Source organism: Panthera leo, chromosome D2 (genome assembly GCF_018350215.1).
Source record: "Panthera leo isolate Ple1 chromosome D2, P.leo_Ple1_pat1.1, whole genome shotgun sequence".
In the NCBI taxonomy this organism is placed as follows: Eukaryota; Metazoa; Chordata; class Mammalia; order Carnivora; family Felidae; genus Panthera; species Panthera leo.
Genome location: NC_056689.1, coordinates 9,063,225 through 9,084,542, shown reverse-complemented (window position 1 = coordinate 9,084,542; position 21,318 = coordinate 9,063,225). Strand labels below are relative to the sequence as shown.

At 47.1% G+C, this 21,318-nt stretch overlaps 2 protein-coding genes across 3 annotated transcripts in view; one reads left to right on the top strand and one right to left on the bottom strand.

Annotated features, from left to right (window-relative positions):
- CHRM3 (cholinergic receptor muscarinic 3) overlaps positions 1–21,273 on the top strand; it is a 518,468-nt gene extending 497,195 nt beyond the window's left edge. For both annotated transcript variants that reach the window (XM_042907558.1, XM_042907559.1), the window contains exon 5: positions 19,290–21,273. In XM_042907558.1, the coding sequence (XP_042763492.1) occupies positions 19,309–21,081 (1,773 nt within the window). In that variant the 5' untranslated portion in view covers positions 19,290–19,308 and the 3' untranslated portion in view covers positions 21,082–21,273. The remainder of the gene's footprint in view (positions 1–19,289) is intronic.
- LOC122201673 (zinc finger protein 37A-like) overlaps positions 15,829–21,318 on the bottom strand; it is a 141,801-nt gene continuing 136,311 nt past the window's right edge. Inside the window, exon 11 of the mRNA XM_042907548.1 lies at positions 15,829–15,862. The gene's annotated coding sequence lies outside the window, so the exon portion shown is untranslated. The remainder of the gene's footprint in view (positions 15,863–21,318) is intronic.

Genomic DNA, 21,318 nt, shown 5'->3' with positions numbered 1-21,318 from the left:
CAATTACAAGAAGACCCCATTGGTAGAGTAGGTTAAGCAAACCATGGAGACTGTGGTTTAGTGTCTGACACACAAAGTCTATAATCCCATTGGACACGTCCGATGTCTCTTGGGCAAATTCTTAACCCCTGAGGCTCTGTTTTCTCAAACATAAAATGTTAAGAATATCCACCTTATAGAATTACTCTAAGGATTTGCCCTAATGAATATATACTTTGAATATATACATAATATATGTGCCATATATGAGATAGGCGCTCGATAGATGACAGTATGACCAGTTATTACAGAATTGGTTATGTCATGGGTCATGTTGCACCTGCTGAAGCATAACGATCCCGCATTCTGCACAGCTCTGTGCAATGTGCAGTTCAGTCTCCAATATTAATGTGATGTGGCGTGTCGAATCGCCGACATCATAAAGGCTTTAAAATCATTTGGGTCTGGGATTTGGCCATTGATAAATTTGTCCTTCACAGAAGCATGGCCACTCCATTGTGGTATATTATTAGTTCTATGAAGCATTCGCTGCTTCGCAGATCAACAGTGAGATACAGTTAATATCTACCACACAGACGTCTGGGTGGCTCAGCTAAGTGTCCAACTCTTGATTTCAGCTCAGGTCATGATCTCACCATTTGTGAGTTTGAACCCCACGTCAGGATCTGCACTGACAGTGCAGAACCAGCTTGGGATTCTCTCTCTCTCTCTCTCTCTCTCTCTCTCTCTCTCTGCCCCTTTCATACTCCCAGTGTCCCTGTCTCAAAATAAATAACCTTTAAAAAATTATCTACCACAGACAGAGACGTCACATCGTGGCCACTGCATCAGAAGCTTAAACTTTCTTATCTCGGGAAAGGAAAACACAAGCCTCGGAGGGTGAAGCCACCCGCCCAGGCAACCTGGGTGTTCGCGGTATACGATCATGTGGATCCAGCTCCGAATCATGCCCTTGCTGGGTTACATATGCATGTTAGTGCCATTCCTTGCCCTCTGGAGTTCAGAGGCAGGTGGGGAGATGTGACACTTCTGAGCTCATCGGGGCAGGGACCCCCCGTGCCACGGCCCCTCAGTGAAGCCCCGACAGCAAGTGCCAAATCGCCCAGAGGAAGGGCAGTTTGATGGGGATTTCTAAAAATAACTCCAGGCACCAAACCTCAGTATTCTGCCCATGATTATTTTTTTGTTTGTGTTTATTCCGAATCCTCAGTATAATTTCTTCTTTTCTGTCTGATAAATCTTTTCATTTTATTAATTTCATACTTCTGGTATTTAATGTTTGCATTCATACTCCTGTGCGGTTTTAGAATAAGGATTTGCACTGTTTTGTTAGACCGGTTCAACCTTATTCCTTTGCCCTTTGTTTTTAATCCTGTGGAGCCAGAATTAATAGTGATATGAGCTTTACTTTCCATTTGGTTTCAGGAAATTCAAAACAAGAGATCATTGTTTTCTAATATTTAATTGTGAGGGCTGTGCCAAAATATACATTTTATTATTTTATTTAAATCTCACAGTTTCTGCTCTCATTGTTTCATTTTACCAGATGCGTAGTGCTTTGAACAGTCACTTTTTTATACTTTACCATAGTTTGAGAGTTTAGTGTCCATTTTCTTTCATCAAAATCTGTGAGCGTTCTTGGCGGGTAGTGTTTTAAGAAAAGGGTTGACCCCCCACCACCACATCTTCTCCATCACAGTCCTTTCGTATCTCTTCATTTGTTTGACTTCTACACGGCTTTGTGATGTGGGCCAGCTGCCGAGGACGTGGAGACATGGCCCTCTGCCTTCTTACTAGAATTTCAGTAGAGCAAGTGCGGAACAGGAGTCTGGAAACCGGTCATTTTCTTGTTTGGAGGTTCTCAGAGATTCGCATTGGCCACGCTCACGCTGACTCGGCATCATGTCACTTAAAAGGAGGAGGAATCGTCAGGGGACGCTGTGTCTCATACGCTCTCCCGCCGTGAAAACCTGCTGGAGTCCAGGACATAACGTGCTAATTAACGAATCCTGGTCCGTCCCTCTTTATGGTACCGGGTGCCTTTTAGGCATGCGTGACGTAGATTTATTGGCACTGAAGGAGAAAGATGTCCACGATATACCGTTAAATGAAAAAAAAGCAAGGTAGACAGCATAATACACATTGGCTGGTTGGGAGCAATGCCTTGGGTTAGACGGCCTTCATCCTTCGTGCAAATCTTATCTCTGCAGCCTACAAGCTGTGTGACCCTGGCCCAGTGACTTAACCTCTCTGTGCCTCTTGTTTCCTCATCTGGCCATTAAATGAAAGACTCTTAACTCACAGAATTGTCGTGAGGATTAAATGGCTTAATATGTGTTTAAACATAGAGAACGGTGCCTGGCACACAGGGAGTGCTTAAACACGTACATATGTGATTTTGGAAGGACATATCCATTCCTCTACCAAGTATTCACTTAACAAGTGAACTGTTGCCAGTGGTTACCTCTAGGGCATGGGCGTGAGAGAGGCGGGGCAAGAGGCCTGCATGGGTGCTTCATACATTTGGGTGTTGCTTGGCAATGGGCCTGGTGGATGTGCCACCAGGGTAGAAGTTAGGAAAAGACGGGGAGCCGGCCGCGGCTAGCTGCGGGACCCGGGGCAGGTCTCTACGGCACTCAGTGCACCGGCTTCTTCACGCTGCAGGCGGGAGGCCTGACCGTCCCCACCTCATGGGATGATTATAAGGCTGCAGGGGTTAATACACGCTCACTTGCAAGAGCCCGGGTCCCTGGAGGACAGATGTTATCGATGGCAGCACTGGAAGGGAAACTGAGATCAAAACCCGCAGCCCCTGGGGTCATCGTGGTGTTTGTCTTTAAAATCACGAGAAAGGAACCAAGAAGGCATGTCCCCCAAAGGACAATAGAAGGCAAAATAAAATTGTGGGGTCTTGCTTACATTTCCACCATTTTTTCTCCTTCCCGCAAAGCCTTTTAATATCTCGGCCGTGTGTAAATTCTTCGCCGATCGTACCAAAGCTACCTCGCCAGTGTGTTCATTTTTTTTTTTTTTCCTGTTACTGGAGATTAATTCTCCCTGTTCTCCATTTTTCCTCTTCTTCAGTAGAATTCATTTGAACCTTGAGGGGTTTTTGCTTTCAAGGAGGAATCACAAGTACTCTATCTTTCTCTTGCCTGATTTGCTTTTATAAGAAAAAGTGAGTATTACTTTTTTCATTTTATTTATTTTGAGAGAGAGAGAGAGGGAGAGGAGCAGAGGGAGAGAGAAAGAGAGAGAGAGAGAGAGAGAGAGAGAGAGAGAATCCCAAGCAGGCTCCACACTCAGCACAGAGCCTGACGTGGGGCTCGATCCCATGACCCTGGAATCATGACCTGAGCTGAAATCAAGAGTCGGATGCTCAGCCTACTGAACCACCCACCCGGGCGCCCCAAAAGTGAACATTATTAATAAAACCATATGCCTTAAGGGTCAATCTACTGAACATGTTACCACCAAGGGGCCGCTTTCCTCCTATCAGAGTTGTGAATTCTAAGACAGACTTGGAAACTCAAAAAGTAAGGATAAAAATGCCTTTGCTCATTGCCCCCAAGAGGCTTACAACCTGTCAGGAGGATGAAGATCCGTGGAAACAAAAAGCGATGTGTCAAATCTCTGACCGGGGAAGGCCCAGGTACGTCCCAGGGACTCCAGCTCTGGGCGTGATCACATAGCAGGCAAGAGAGGACCGACACCTTCTTATAAAACGCTTCCTGAGGGGCGCCTGGGCGGCTCAGTTAGTTAAGTGCCTGACTCGGCTCAGGTCATGATCTCACGGTTCGCAGGTTTGAGCCCCATGTCTGTGCTGCCAGCTCAGAGCCTGGAGCCTGCTTCAGGTTCTGTGTCTCCCTCTCTCTGACACCCCCGTCCCCTGCTTCATGCTCTGTCTCTCTCTGTCTCAAAAATAAATAAACATTTAAAAAAAATTTTTTTAATAAACGCCTATTGAGTGATGACGGTTGTGCCCCCCGCTTTCTCTGTTATCTCCTTGAATGTGCCTAACAGCCACGTGGTGTTACCCCTGCTCATTTTCTGGTGCGGATACTGAGGCAATGACAAGGCAGCACCCAAACCCAGACAATCGCCTCACAGGACTCCCAGCACAGGGTGTGGGTCCAGGGTCACCAGTGTGAGGGCCAGAGTGCATAGGGGGCAGCGGAGAACGATGACAAGAAGGTGGTGTTTTCCGTGTGGCTCTTTCCCCCAGGCAAGCCTGTCTTTGCCCTGTGCCCCCCACGGAGGGACATCTGGAGGGACAGGGTGGTTGAGAACCCCTCTCTCTCTCTCCCTCTCTCTGCCGTGGAAGAGGCTGAGGCAGGCCCTTGACGATGGGGACTCCTCTCTCCCAGCCACACCTCCTTTCTGTCCCGAGTCACGGGTGCCACCGAATTCTTATCTTCTTGGACCAGCCCAGCCCAAGGGCACTAGGCGATCTCTCCACCTCCCCCTGCGGCCGCCTCTGGAGGAGCCCGCGGTGCTCCTTCCCTTCCAGTGGGCTCTCATCAGATGCGACCTCGGTCTCTGCCTCCCTGCCACCGCCGTTTACCCTGGGCGCCCGCACCTCCTCGGGCCCTTCTGTTATCAGCATTTCTGTCCTAAGTGCGGCTGCGTTGATGCCAGGGACGCGGGAGCTCAGGCCACAGTTCTGGGTCTGCTGTGCAAAAGAAGTCGTGAAGATCTCCGAGTAAAACGGCGAGTGGGAGAAGCAGGAACCTTCCCTCGAGGCGCCTCCCCTGCGGTGAATTGAGGGAGAAAAACTAAAACACACTGTGCTCGGAGGGACGGGAGCGTGTAGGGTGGCCGGCTACGCCCTGCAGAGGCTGTTCCTTCTACCTGGAATGCTGTGCTCTTTGTTTCCTGCTTGGCAGCCTGGGGTTTTATTTCTCAAGACTCGCCAAATACCCCCGCCGACTCAGGCAAAGCTGGTTATTCACCAGACTCCTTCTCTTGTGGCAATTCACCGTAGCTAACGGTGTCCCTAAGGAGTGGTTTCTGGGGAGCAAGAACCCTGTCCCCTGTCCAAGGCCACAGTAAGCGCTCAAATGCACAGACTGTCTCAGATGATGACTGAAGGGTTGATCAAATGATGACAAGATTGATTCCCGTAGGTGGGGAGTGGGATTTCCAGAGGAATTAGATGTGAGCTGATTCTTTTTTTTTTTTAACGTTTTATTTATTTGAGAGAGAGAGAGAGAGAGAGAGAGAGAGAGAGAGAGAGAGACTGAGCACGAGTGGGGGCAGAGAGAGAGGAAGACACAGAATCCAAAGCAGACTCCAGGTCCTGAGCTGTCAGCACAGAGCCCGACGCGGGGCTCGAACCCACCAACCGTGAGATCATGACCTGAGCTGAAGTCAGACACTTAACCACCTGAGCCACCCAGGCGCCCCGTGAGCTGATTCTTGAAGAGACTTTGCCAACCGGCTTGCCAGGTTCATGGGTGCCAGGACGTTTTCCAGGCACTGGATCCATTTTTCTGGATCTCTATTATCTGTCTATACACGGGAGTTTCTCTGCCTCTGGATGACAGACCTCTGGGGCCGGATAATTTTGTCATCGGGGGCTGTGCTGTAGGATATTTATCGGCGTTTCTGCCCCCCCCCCCACCGCCCCTGCTACACACATTCTCCCCAAGTTGTGACAAGAAGAATGTGTCCAGACATTACCAAACGTCCCCCGAGGGCAGAGTCACCCTGGGTTTAGAACTCCACAGAGGCTGGCTCTCGTTTAGCCTTGAAAAAACCATTCTGTAAAATTGAACAATCACAGAAACTTAATAGTCTTAACCATTCTCAAGAAACTGCTGTGGACCCGTCAGGCTATGCTAAATGTTCTCTACACATTCTATCCAATCCTCAAGTAGGATAATCCTCATTTTATAGTTAAGGAAGCAGGATCAGAGTGCTCAGGAGATTGCCCACCTGGCAGAAGGGGTATGTTTGCTGACCTAACGGGATCGGGCTGGACTCAGTCTCCCCTTATGTGCACGCCCCCAAGTAACTGCTACTTCTTTGCAAACAGTCTTCCGGCACGTGGGGATGGGGAGGTGCAAATCGGCTGAAGTTTCAAAGGAAATCAGATCTATGAAATATGTCCAGCTACAAAAATAGATACTCTGATAAATACGGACCTTGAAAAAAATCATAACTAGTCTAACTGAAAGCAATCAAAAAACATAAACGTGAAGTCAAAAGAACATTCTTTGCCAGGTGTCCTATCAGTATATAAATGGACACGTTAGAAACATGTAGTCCAGGGACGCCTGGGTGACTCAGGTGGTTAAGCATCCAACTTCAGCTCAGGTCATGATCTCGCGGTCTGTGAGTTCGAGCCCCGCGTCAGGCTCTGTGCTGACAGCTCGGAGCCTGGAGCCTGCTTCGGATTCTGTGTCTCCCTCTCTCTCTCTCTGCCCCTCCCCTGCTCATACTCTGTCTCCCTGTCTCAAAAATAAATAATAAACATTAAAATTTTTTATTTAAAAAAATATGTAGTCCACAAGTCTGTTTTGACTAGATTTTTCATCAGAGTTATTTCTCTGAGTGCATTAGCTCTGCAGTTTACAGACACGATTCCTCACCCATCACAAACGCATACACCGTATTCAAAAGAAGTAACAGTAAGTTTTCAGAATATCGAGAAAATAAGAAGTAAATCCTAGATCCTGAAGGTTTGCGGGAGAACAGAATCCGGCTGGCCCCTCTTTCTCTCTTTTCCCTCGGAAGCGAGTAAGTAAAGGGATAGGGAGTGAGCGCCTCTGAGCTTTGTTTTCTACTTCTTGCTGTTGCTCTAAAAATTCTAATAACAAAAGGTGTGCGGCTCGAGAGTGCTGGTGCAGATAATTAGTCCAACGTAGACGTTTGTTTTTGAGGCTCCACCGTGTTATTTCAGCAGCCAGCTGTTGTGCATAGACAGTAGTGAGGCCAATACTTTGCCAAGCAGCCTTCCTTTTTGTTGTCAAATGGCATAAAACCTATGAAAGGCAGCAACCAAGGGAGGCGGCATGATCCATCGACTTTTCAAAAACAAGCTTTCTCTTTTTGAAGTGGCGTTTTATTCCCATTTTGGCATTCCGGAATGTTCTGTTCGCAACGGGAGCAATTGCACCATATTAGGGCACGACTTTCCTCCTGGCAGCTCGAAACAAGAGCTGGGTTCACAAAGTTTGGTTCTGACTGTGCGAGTCTGCAAAGGTTTGATTCCCTTTAAAGACACGTTTGACTGCGGAGGGTTTGTTGACCCTTTGGCTGTCTCTCCACGCACCGCATGACTGAGCCGCGTGGAGGTTCCCGCTCACCGGCCTGGGGAGAAGGGCTGCAGCCTCGCGCCCGCCCGCCGAGCCGCTTCTCCGGGTCTGCTTCGCCACCTAGTGGCCGGCTCTGGAATTGCCTGTCATCTGAACAACGTAGCGTTGGGGAAAGTCCTTTTCGTTGAAGACTGGTGAATAAGGACACAGAGACCCTCTGAACAAAGAAGGGGAGGAGAGACCCACAGCAAACCCTGAGAAGTGATGCGTACTTGATGCTGAATGTGGAGGAAGGGCTGAATAGTTGATCTTAGAAAAAAGCATGGTTGTGAACTGCAAAGGTATTTTTGGTTTTTTCCCTTGGCCCTTCGTGATTTAATAATAATAATAGTAATAGTAATAGTTATAACAACAACAGAAGTGGAATTAAACTTCTAGAAAAAGTTAATTTACACATTTTTAATCATTTCAGGAGGTTTAAAAATTGACAGCCCCCAATCCTTTTTTTTCACGATGGCTTAGAGGAAATGAAATGACTTTGTCTCTTGGAATTCATTTAAAAAATGCCTCACATTTACATTGGCCTTTTAGGTGTCTCTAAGCACTTTTACACGTGTTTTCATATTGGATATTTACATTTTTTAAGTTTTTAAAACGTCATCTAGGTAGTTTACAGATTTATAATCCCAAAACCTTTTCCCATAACTTAGGGGATTAAATTTCTCATAATGTTACTTTCAACTCTTGGCACTCTCAAATAGTTCACATTTTGTTCCAATTTTTCATTTTAAATACTAATAAAAGAGGCCAGACTATCCGCTGCAGTGACTTTCAAACATTGCTGACCAGGACCGACAGTACAAATTACATTTTATGTCATACCTGTGTATGTGAATATGTGTGTCCTAAAAAGAAGTCTTCAGAAACAGTACTTACAGTTATCATGTGTTCTGATATGCCCTGTTCAATTCTGTGTCTTTTCTTTTTTATTCCCCGGTTGGCCCACTGATTGGTTTCTGGTTTCTGTTTTGAAAAACTCAGCGAAGCAGTTCTGTATGTGCTCGTAAATACAACGTGGAGAAGATGGTCTGGAAAAATATACACTCAGAGGTGAAATCGGGAACCAACCTATATATGCACAGATGTCACTAATCCACGTGGAAGGATAGGGCGTTCCTCCCAGAATCGTGGAGGAGGACTTCGTGTCCCCACCCACTGGCAGGATCGTGCTCGTTTTTGAATGCCTCGCCTGAGGTCTGCAGGCTGGAACACTTCCATAGCAATGCCCTGAATGTCCCACCAAACCCCACGGGCCCTGGCTCCCACCCAACGGGTCGGAAATCTCTGGATCCCTGTTCTGTTCCTGCCTCACCACCCCTTTGCCCTTGGGCAGCCTGCGTTCCTAGACCTTCTGCTTGCAGGGATCTCTGCTCTCGCCACCTGTTCCTTCCCGAGCATGAGAAGGCGGGGCTTCCCTCAGGTGTCCTCACCAGTGGACATCAGTTCAGTGACCATAGATTAGGAACTTCCTTGATTCGAAATAAGCCCTAGAGCATGTAGGCTTTTGATGGACAAGCTCCACAGTGTGTAGGCTGTTGAGTCAGGATGAGAAAGAGTGCCGAGCCTCGAAATCACATCCCCTCCTCGGGGAAAGGCCTTAAACAGGAGCCCCACGTTTATCATCGTTTCATTTGGATCTTACCCAGGACCCCTGGTTCTTAGCAAGTTACATGTTACTTCTGAATGGCAGGGGTATGTACGGAAAGAGAGTAGGTGACTTCATGTCTAATAAGTCTTTTTAGATAGTCCTTATGGAAGCCCTTAGGACCTTCTGATCGGTTTCTCTGATGTCATACCAACAAGACTTCCATCGCTGAACCTCCGAGAGCACGAGGGTGCTTTTAAGAAGACGGATCTGTCACAGGGGGCCAGGAAGAAGGTTATGGAAGATGTCTCAGGTACCTGTACCTGAGTGAAAGTTGGAGGAGGAGGAGGAGATCTTGTTTCCTGGCCACATACGGACACCCCCTTACTAGATCCCATGGGTACAGCTCGCTGTGGATGGACTGGGGGGCGCTGGAAATGCACTCCCCTGGCTGGGGATAGAAGACAGTGTGCTGTGAAGATGCATGGCCCCTGTGGATGTTCCCACGGAGGAACAAATGGGAGAAGGGCCCCCCGCAGCCGTGGGGAGACAGGGTGCACGACTGACTGGAGAACTGGGGTTTGCCACGTGTCAGATAGGACGTTAACTATTCACGTATAACGTGGGTATTACCTTTTGCACCCACGAATGCTGCCCCGTGCCAGCAAGGAATCTCATCTGTATATAACTGCAATCTCCGTTTTCACGCCCCATTCGGCATGGGGAATCGCCACACAGCAGCTTACAACACCCATTTGCCATTTCGGCTGGTGGCAGGGTTCCCGGGTCGGGGTGTTAAAAGCTGAGATCCCGAGTGTCAGCCGGCCTGAGCTGAGCTCTGGAGTTGTGAGGCCGAGGGACCAGCAGCTCCAAGTGCGTGCAGGCTGTCGCAGACCCTCGTGACCCAGAGGCAGAGACGCCCCCCTACCTCCCACCGGGCGCCAGGCAGGGAGCGTGTGCGGCCCCCCGTGACCCCTGCATCACCAGCATCCTCAGACCTGGTTTTTCCTGACCCTCTCCTCACGGAGAACCAACACCAGGGTGGCGGGCGGAAAATTCCAGCATCTTCCCGTCTTTACTCTCTTCCCTGCCTCCCTCTGGCTTTGGAAACGCATACTTTTCCCATTAGGAACGTTACAGATTAGGCTGAAGTCCTCTTTGTCCATCACCCGCACCCTCATCGTCTTCCCCAACTGAGACATCACTGCTACTATGGGATTTGCATCTTTCTGTCTTTTTATGACAATTTTAAACATATAAGCATCTATATAAGGTACATACTATTTTTGTATATGTTTTATTGGTACCTGAATCATATCATGTTTATTCATCACCCCACACGCATTTTTTTCCTACTCAACAATATATTTTTAGAGCTTTTAGAACTATATTCGTATATATCCAGCCATGAAATCATCACCATGACCAAGGTCATGAAGCTCACTTATCCTGTTTTCTTCTAGAATTAGAGCTTCAGATCTTATGTTTAAATAGATAGATGAGGGGCACCTGCGTGGCTTAGTCGGTTAAGCATCCAGCTCTTGGTTTCAGCTCAGGTCATGATCTCACAGTTTATGAGTTCGAGCCCCACATTGGGCTCTGATGGTGTGGAACCTGCTTGGGATTCTTTCTCTCCTCTCCTCTCTCTCTCTCTCTCTCTCCTCTCTCGCTCTCTCTCTCTCTCTCTCTCTCTCCGTCTCTCTGCCCCTCCCCAGCTTGCTCTCTCTCTCAAAATAAATAAATAAACATTTAAAATTTTTTAAATTGATAGATCATAGATAGATAAACTTTTATTTGCTGTATTCCCTTTTATGTATTACCAAATTTTGTTAATCCACTCTCAAACTGATGTTCTTTTTTTCCTAATTGTTGTCATGCCAACAAATGCTTCAGCAAACATCCTATGCACATCTCCTTGAATATATGCAAGATTTTCTAGAGGACAGATACTTAGAACTTAAATTGCTGGCTCATGGGGTACCTATTTTTTCCATGATCCTGCTGAATCACTTTTTGTGGTCGTTTTGTCCATCTACTTAGATTTAACGGGGTGAGGAGGGATCTTTCGTATTTGATTAGGCCAGTACACCATTCCCTGGTGCCCAAAGACTTAAATGCTTATAGATAAAAAGAACTTATCCCTAAAGCCCTGTTTCAGCCAGAGTATTTCTTTTTTAAAGTTTTTCTAATGTTTATTGATTTTTGAGGGAGAAACAGAGCACAAGCAGGGAAGGGGTATACAGAGGGAGAGAGAGAGAATCTCAAGCAGGTTCCGAGCTGACAGCACAGAGCCCGACTCCGGGATCCATCTCACAAAGTGTGAGATCATGACCTGAGCCGAAATCAAGAGTCCGATGCTCAACCGACTGAGCCACCCTGGCGCCCCTCTACCAGAGTATTTGAAGTCTGCTTTTAAAAGCACACTTTGAGCATGGTCTGATTTCTTTCTCCTTGTATTCCTGCGGTCACAACCCAGCACTGAGGACACGAGAAGTTGGCGTTAGTGGAAAGCAGGCAGCATATCAGTTAATACTTCCGAGAATTAGCCTGTCACACCATGTTTCTTACCCTCTTCATAACCCACAGAGAGCAGGCGGTGGCCAGGGTTTTTGTTTGTTTTTATTCTGATAAGAACCCTTAACATGAGATCGACCTCCTTAAAAAATTTTTTTAAGTATATTTATTTTGAGAGAGAGAGAGAAACAGAGCACATGAGTGAGGGAGAGGGAGAGAGACAGAGAGAGGGAGAGAGAGGGAATCCCAAGCTGGCTCCACACTGTCAGCACAGAGCCCGACGTGGGGCTAGAACTCATGAACTGCGAGATCATGAAGTCAAGAGCTGGACGCTTAACCAACTGAGCCACCCAGGCGCCCCCCCCCCCCCCTTAAGACAATGTTAAGTGCGGGCTGCAGTGTCGTTAACTGCAGACACCGTGTTGTGCAGAAGGTCGCCAGCACTCATTCATCTTGCATAACGTGTGCCCCATTGAATAGCAACTCCTCATTCCCTCTCTCCCCCTGCACCCGCCATGGCTAATCTGCTGTCTGCTTCTACGAGTTCTGCTATTTCCGACGCCTCATATGAGTAACGCAGTGTTTGTCCTTCTGTGACTGGTTTAGTTCACTCAGCATAATGTCCTCAAGGCTCATCGTGCTGTCACATATTGCATCATTTCCTTTTTTAAGGCTGAAAACTATTCCGCTGTACATACCCCCCATACTTTCTTCATCCCTTCATCCATCCATAGATGTTTAGTTTGTTTCTGTATCTTGGCGATTGTTAGTAGTGCTACATGAACAAGGAAGTAAGGGCCAGTGGTAAGGAAGTAAGGCTTGGAGTAAGGGCTTGAAGCGCTTCAAGATGCTAATTTCGGTTCTTTTGGATAAATACCCAGAAATCATTGCCAAGGACAGTGTCATGAAGCCCATCCTCTGTTTTCTCCTAGGAGTTTTATAGTTTCAGGTCTTATGTGCAATAAGGCTTTCATCTGTTTTGTGTTGACTTTTGTGCATGGCATAAGACTGAGGTCCAGTTTCATTCTTTTGCACGTGGCCATCCAGTTTTCCCAGCATCGTTTGTGGAAGAGACTGTCCTTTCCTCATTGTGTGTCCTTGGCATTCTGAGCTCTTTCTGGTTACCTGGGTCAGTATGTCTGTCTTCAGGCCAGTGTCATCCTCCTTTAATTACTACAACTTTGTGATGTATTTTTAAATCAGGGATTGTGTTGCCTCTAGCTTTGTTCTTCTCTCTCAAGATGGTTTTCGTTCTCTGGGGTCCTTTGTGGTTCCATCTAGGGAAGCCCTCTTGACAGAGGAAGAAATGTGTCTCAGAGAAGCCAGGCATTCTGCCAAGTTTGTACTCCTTCTCAGCCAGCCCAGAACTCAAACCCAAATCAAACAGGCTCTGAAGACCATGCTTCTTCAACTACCTTTGGCTGCCTTCCAGGGAAAAGTTATTACTGATAACAACAGCATCATATTTATTGAGAGAAGTGCAGTTAGTGCATCTCATTATGTGGTGGCTTCAGATGAGCAAGCATGATTTCCTAGACATTTCTCCCTCTCAGAGCCAGAAGTCATAACAGGTTTTCGCTCGTAATTTGCTTTGCTCACTACTTTCCATCTCCCATTTGAAAGGCTTTCTTCTCCTCAGTGACCTGTTCACCTACCAGATTCACATTCTTCTTTTTCACTTTCACATATGAAGATATCAGAAGGAAACAAGTGTATTTTTCGGGAGTGAATACATGATTATTAACCATTAGCTTTTAATTACTGTCCTTTCGATGTTGTATCACAAGGGGGGAGAGCACGTAACTACAGGTTATTCTCTGTGAATGGCTCTTTCGCAACAGTAAAATTTTTGCTCAGTTCATAATCTATATCCATGGTATGATGGACAGAGACTAGAATATTTTTAAAATAAGAAAAAGCACATATCTGAAACTTTTAAGGGATATTAGATATTGAATTAGCATTGAATTATAAAGAGAACAATGGCCGCTGGTAGATATGCCAAAGAACTTAAGTCAAAGATCGCCTGATAGTTTGTGATTCACAGGGTTTCTAGTGATTAATCAAGAAGCCCATAGACTCCAGCAGCACCAGAACGAGTATTTAATGAGCCCGGGATAGAGACATAGTCCTATGCATGGGTGTCTTCTCTCAATTCTGGTTTCTTTTATATCCTGTGTTCCAACAAAGTATAATTAGAATGGAATATTATACAACTTGTGGTGCGCCACAGATTCCCAGGATGAAGTGAGCCAAACAAAAAGAATTGATCTCAGGCATATTTTTTAAATTCCTACGTGTTTCTTCATCAACATGGGTCAACTGAGCAAATTAATTTGCTCTTGAATTTTTACAAACGTAATGTGATTACCTGCGGGGAGCAATATGACATTGCCTAAAACACTTTGTGCTTTTTAAAAACTATTTTATTCATATCCCATATCTCATCTGGGGTAAGCCCATGGAGGGGAGAGTCCTGAGTCATTGAATTCAATGGCACCAATCATAATGGCCTAAAGCTAGTTGTGGCTTAATGAGAAGTGTTGATGTTGAGGGTGACAGTTATGTTAATTGGGACCCTTACGGCTGCAGACGGCAGCAAGCTATCTCAGGTAGCCCCAGCCACAAAGATAATGGTTGGCTCACATATATATCCTGCAAGGTCAAGGAGGAGGGGTTGACCTCAGGAGTGGCTCCATCCAGGTTTGAGAAGACATCATGATCATGCCGTCTCTGTGCTCCGCACTGCCTGCCATCTCTCTCCTTCCCCCGTATCTCCGCTCTACGCTTGCTTCTCAGGTTTTCCGCGTGGATATAAATAGGTCACCGGCACCTAGAAATCCCCAGGAACACAGAATTACCCTCCCTTTCCAGGACGCATATCAGTTCCCTAAATTTATTCTTGCTGCTCCTGTTTGCATGTTCTTCAGGCCCATTGCTGAGGTAGAGGAGTCAGGACCACATGATTGATGGTCATCCAGAAATTACATACTGTGGATGACAGGCCATTTCTAAAAGAATGGCCGAAGGAGAGACACATAGTAGACAGCCTCTGCATGACATTGGCAAGAAGAAACAAAGATGAACGAAGACAGATGTGCCATCAGCACAAATACAAAGCACTGGGATTATTGGCCATTATCATGATGTATGAGAAAATCAGCATGGCAGAAGCTGTGAAAATAACTGTACAGAACATGATCAATTCCGTGGGACACGATGACAGAGACTTAGCGTTCTTAAGAATTCTGAAAGGTGGTGCAGAGAATATGTGGGATTCAGAGCACACAGCAGGGGCTGGGGTGGGGAGGGCGAGTAGGAAGAAGGGAGGAATATGACATTCGCTGTAATGCAGCTCAAGCGTGGACCTTGCTGCTATGTCCAGGAGGCTTTGGAATGGAAGACGCTGGGGAGATAAAAGCCACTCAGTGTGTAGAAAATTAGCAGGGGTACGTGAGGAAGAAGAGGAATGCATGACAACGGGTGATGATGTGAAGAAGAAAAAAGTAACGCTCATCCGAGCACATGCAGTGGAGGACACTGGACAGGCACCTCCACTCCCCGGGAGAAAGTGGCTGTTAAACCTCAGAGACAGGACGTGGAGCTGAGGTGTCTGGTTCGAGACGGATCCGTTCTCATCCACCCGTATGGGTGCGAGTGTGATGGGGAAGACGGGCAGACACCTTTAGGAGTCCTATGGGAAGCTGGGAACCGGGTGGAGGGAGAAGAAACAGATCTTCTGCATATGGATCTGGGAAGGAACCGTAAATGCAACAGAGTACCCAAACAGCAAGTCTCGCTTCCCGAATACAGACGTCCCGCGGTGAGAGAAAGCTGGAGATAAGGATGAGTTGACTGCACCTAATAAAACCCAGAGAGGTGAAAATAAATAAGGAAGAGGACCCCTTCCATCACCTATGATTGGCAGTTAGTGCAGTGTGGTAGATTTCATCTATGCGTTATTCAGATGTTCCTTTTTTTTAATATAATTTATTGTCAAGGTGACTAACACACAGTGTGTATAGTGTGCTCTTGGTTTTGGGGGTAGATTCCCTTGATTCATCACTTACATACAACACCCAGGGCTCCTCCCAAAAGGCGCCCTCCTCAAGGCCCATCCCCCATTTCCCCCTCTCCCCCACTGCCTCCATCAGCCATCAGTTTGTTCTCTGTATTTAAGAGTCTCTTATGGTTTGCCTCCCTCCCGCTCTGTAACTATTTTTCCCCTTCCCCTCCCCCATGGTCTTCTGTTAAGTTTCTCAGGTTACACATATGAGTGAAAATATGATATCTGTCTTTCTCTGACTTATTCCACTCAGCATAATACCTTCTGGTTCCATCCACATTGCTGCAAATGGCAGGATTTCATTCTTTCTCATTGCCAAGTAGTATTCCATTGTATATAAAAACCACGTCTTCTTTTTTTTTTAATGTTTATTTATTCCTGAGAGAGAGAGAGAGCGTGAATGGGTGAGGGACAGAGAGAGGGAGACACAGAATCCGAAGCAGGCTCCAGGCTCAGAGCTGTCAGCACAGAGCCCAACGCAGGGCTTGAACCCACGAACTGTGAGATCATGACCTAAGCCGAAGTCATGGTGCCTAACCGACTGAGCCACCCAGGTGCCCCAAACCATATCTTCCTTATCCATTCATCAACTGATGGACATTTAGGCCCGTTCCATAATTTGGCTATTGTTGAAAGCACTGCTGTAAACATTGGGGTACATGTGCCCCTATGCATCAGCACTCCTGTATCTTTCGGATAAATTCCTAGTAGTGCTATTGTTGGGTATCCAGGAGTTCTTAAACTCTTCTTCTCTGTAATAGAACAATACACTAGAACATTTAGACTATTAAAAAATTTTTTTAGGGGCGCCTGGGTGGCGCAGTCGGTTAAGCGTCCGACTTCAGCCAGGTCACGATCTCGCGGTCCGTGAGTTCGAGCCCCGCGTCGGGCTCTGGGCTGATGGCTCAGAGCCTGGAGCCTGCTTCCGATTCTGTGTCTCCCTCTCTCTCTGACCCTCCCCCGTTCATGCTATGTCTCTCTCTGTCCCAAAAATAAATTAAAAAAAAAAAAAAAAAAAAAACGTTGAAAAAAAAATTTTTTTTACAATTTCAAATAGTCCTGAAGTAAATACATGTGTATATGTGTATGAATGTAAGTGCATGTAAAATTGTATGTGTATGCTTTTTGTATGCCCAACCATTTATGTATTTTATGTGTAAGTATACACACACACACACACACACACACAATACATACATGCTACAGGCACACGCTGTCAGCTTCCGGAATCTTGGAATTTGTGCATTATTTGGACACATGCTGCTAAATTACCTTTCGGATTGTTGACCAGTTTACCCTACAGCCAAGACCGTGAAATTATTTCCTTCACACTGTTGTCAATACTCCATGCATCAAATCACTTATATTTTGCCTCGTAGGTGACAAATGGTATCTCATTGATCTTTAAATGCACATTAATTCCACTTGAAAGAGGTTCATCAAGAGTTTCAGCTAGTCAGGCCAGGTGTATGCAGCATTGGGACAGGCTGGTGGGAAGCAGAGAAACATCCCAGTGGAACACAGAGGTGGTGGGCTCGAGATTGGGTATGAATGAATCTCTGCTCCCCTCCTCTGTCACTCATTAGCTTGATTCTCGGACAAATAACTCTCTGTGTCTCAGTTTCTTGTAAAATGTGATTAAAGATGAAGTGAGATGAAAACATATGGCAATTTGCACGTGTACCACATAGGAGTATCCAATATATGTTCTGTTTTAATCACTATTATTGCACTAAATTGAGCTTTGAGCATCCTGAAAGCAAAGTGAGCTCACTGTTCGTAAGAAGAAGAGTAAAGTAACACTAGACACTACCCTTCTGTAGCACGTTCTGTGTGCCACACTCTGCACTAAGTACTTTCTTTGCACGTATTAAAATATTTTGATGAGAAACAAAATTTCTTTGACCACTTACTATGGAATTCTGTGTTAAATTTCTCAATGGTTTATTGCATTATACAGAATGTTTCATTCCTATTTTTCAGTGAGGAAACTGGCACTCAAGAAAGTTAAGAAACAGGGGCGCCTGGGTGGCTCAGTAGGTTAAGTGTCCGACTTCGGCTCAGGTCACGTTCTCATGGTTCGTGAGTTCAAGCCCCATGTCGGGCTCTGTGCTGACAGCTCAGAGCGTGGAGCCTGCTTCCAGTTCTGTGTTCTCCCTCTCTCTGCCCCTCCCCTGCTCATGCTCTCTCTTTCTCTCTCAAAAATAAATAAACATTAAAAAAAATTTTTTAAGTTAAGAAATACCCAAGATCCCACCACCAGAAAGTAGTTGAACCGACATTTGAACCCACGCCTTTGGGACTGCAAGGTCTTCCTGCTACAGGCTGAGGCCACCCCAAGAGGCTACGTGTCATTCTGACTGCTCTCCGTTGAAAGACTCTGACTTGCAGTGTCTAAAGGCCTGAGTCAGGACTCTTACCGTGTGACGTGTGCACATCTTTATATGTAAGAGCTTACAGTTGAACGCTTCTTCTTAAGTTTATTTTTGAGAGAGAGAGAGCATGCAAGAGAGTGAGGGAGGGGCAGGGAGAGACAGAGAGAGGGAGAGATTGAGAGAGGGAGAGAGAGACAATCCCAAGCATGCTCTGTGCTCTCTCCACTCAGAGCCTGATGCAGGGCTCGAATCCACGAACCGTGAAATCATGACCTGAGCCGAAACCAAGAGTCAAGACGCTTAACCGACCGAGCCACGCAGGTGCCCCCGGTTGAACGCTTTTTAAATCAAGAGCCTAAACACAACAGAAGTGTTCCCAGTAGTATTTTGCTGTGATCAGCAAACACTGAATTCATAGAATGACACCCACTGAGGAATGATGGACTGAGTCAGGTCCACAGTGGCTGGTGACGTGAGCATCTGTAGGCCTCACGACCCCAGAGGCTCCAAGAGGATGGGGCAGGTCTCCCCCAAGGTTTCCCGTGACAGCACGGGGGTCTTCCTGGTGACGCATTAATTGTAATGATTCTTAGTCATTTCTATATCTTGGTGACAAGTGTCCAAAAGAACTAATTGCAATTTTGCAACTATTTGTACACAAATGTGCATGCGTGGTGCTACAATACTTTTTCATCGCTGAATTTAAAATATCTACGAATACTGGAAATATCCAAAACCAGTTTGGGCGGTTCCGAATATTCTGGTAAAGATCTTGCCTATTATCAAGCATATGGCAGCTGCCTTGCGTACTGTTACCAACCACTACACGGATCCAGTACGCTATTTCCTGTGTCTTGAAGAGGGGACACAATGTGAGGTCATTTACACTTATCTCGTCCCTTGCTCCGGGTTGACGTTGCTCAGGCTGGTGAGGCTTCAGTGCTCGGGCACCTCTTTAACGCTGCTTACGTCCACAGCCTGGGATAGGTAAGTGCCCAGGTGGAGAAAATTCAGATGAGGGACATCAGGGTCTGGAGTAGCATGATGATAAAGCTATGCTAGATAAGTATCACAGGAGCATCTAATATTTTCCCCCTTCTCTTTAAACTAAGAGAAGGAAGATTTTGTTGGATAACAGCATTACGTGCGAGTGTAGGTGGCAGACTCTTAAAAGTAAGGACAGTGTGGAGAGAAAGAACAATGTTCCGTGCATGCCTCCAGCTAACTGTGCTCAAACGAATCAACGCCTACCTGCTCTAGACTCCTCACCTTTAAAAATAAGAGGAAGGGCTTGGTGTCTCTAGCCTGCCTGAGGGTCAGCATCCCGTAAGAGGTCTCTATGTCTTTTAAAGTGTTCAGTCGATGCAAAGAACCAATCAAACGAAGGCAGACATTTTCCTAACCGGGTCTTTTCTCTCTTATCTCCCCAGACTATGTCAGAGAATCACAATGACCTTGCACAATAACAGTACAACCTCGCCTTTGTTTCCAAACATCAGCTCCCCCTGGGTACACGGCCCCTCGGATGCAGGGCTGCCCCCAGGAACGGCCACCCACTTTGGCAGCTACAACATTTCTCGAGCAGCTGGGAACTTCTCCTCTCCCAATGGCACCACCAATGACCCTCTGGGAGGTCACACCATCTGGCAAGTGGTCTTCATCGCCTTCTTGACGGGCGTGCTGGCCTTAGTGACCATCATCGGCAACATCCTGGTGATAGTGGCCTTTAAGGTCAACAAGCAGCTAAAGACCGTCAATAACTACTTCCTCTTAAGCCTGGCCTGTGCTGATCTGATTATTGGGGTCATTTCAATGAATCTGTTTACTACCTACATCATCATGAACCGATGGGCTTTAGGGAACCTGGCCTGTGACCTCTGGCTCTCCATTGACTACGTGGCCAGCAACGCCTCGGTCATGAATCTTCTGGTCATCAGCTTCGACAGGTACTTTTCCATCACGCGGCCACTCACATACCGAGCCAAACGAACCACAAAAAGAGCCGGTGTGATGATAGGTCTGGCTTGGGTCATCTCCTTCATCCTTTGGGCCCCCGCCATCTTGTTCTGGCAGTACTTTGTTGGGAAGAGAACTGTGCCCCCAGGGGAGTGCTTCATTCAGTTCCTCAGCGAGCCCACCATCACCTTCGGCACGGCCATCGCTGCCTTCTACATGCCTGTCACCATCATGACTATTTTATACTGGAGGATCTACAAGGAAACTGAAAAACGCACCAAAGAGCTCGCCGGCCTGCAAGCCTCGGGGACAGAAGCAGAGGCGGAAAACTTTGTCCACCCCACGGGCAGCTCTCGAAGCTGCAGCAGCTATGAGCTTCAACAGCAAAGTATGAAACGCTCGGCCAGGAGGAAGTACGGACGCTGTCACTTCTGGTTCGCCACCAAGAGTTGGAAGCCCAGTGCCGAGCAGATGGACGCAGACCACAGCAGCAGCGACAGCTGGAACAACAACGACGCTGCTGCCTCCCTGGAAAACTCGGCCTCCTCCGACGAGGAGGACATCGGCTCCGAGACGAGGGCCATCTACTCCATCGTGCTCAAGCTTCCCGGCCACAGCACCATCCTCAACTCCACCAAATTACCCTCATCGGACAACCTGCGGGTGCCTGACGAGGAGCTGGGGGCGCCGGACTTGGAGAGGAAGGCCGGCAAACTGCAGACCCAGAAGAGCGTGGACGATGGCGGCAGTTTCCAGAAAAGCTTCTCCAAGCTTCCCGTCCAGTTAGAGTCAGCCGTGGACACAGCCAAGACCTCTGAGGCCGACTCCTCGGTGGGTAAGGCCACGGCCACCCTCCCCCTGTCCTTCAAGGAAGCCACTCTGGCCAAGAGGTTTGCTCTGAAGACCAGAAGTCAGATCACCAAGCGGAAGCGGATGTCCCTCATCAAGGAGAAGAAGGCGGCCCAGACCCTCAGCGCCATCTTGCTTGCCTTCATCATCACCTGGACCCCCTACAATATTATGGTTCTGGTGAACACCTTTTGTGACAGCTGCATCCCCAAAACCTATTGGAATCTGGGCTACTGGCTGTGCTATATCAACAGCACCGTGAACCCCGTGTGCTATGCCCTGTGCAACAAAACATTCAGAACCACTTTCAAGATGCTGCTCTTGTGCCAGTGTGACAAACGCAAGAGGCGCAGGCAGCAGTATCAGCAGAGACAGTCCGTGATCTTCCACAAGCGCGTGCCCGAGCAGGCCTCGTAGAGTGGGGTCTGACCAATCGCGGTGACCAAACGCACGCACGTCGGCCCACAGACCTTAGCAGGGAATGAGGCGAGGGCGGGGGCGATTTCTGGGCATGATGAATATGGTTTTTATCACCCAGATATGGAAGGAGCTGCCTGTTCACTGACCCATTGAATAAATCCATTTTAATAGAGAAAGTCAAATACCAATTCAGCAAAAAAAAAAAAAAAAAAAAAAAAAAAAAAAGCGTATTAC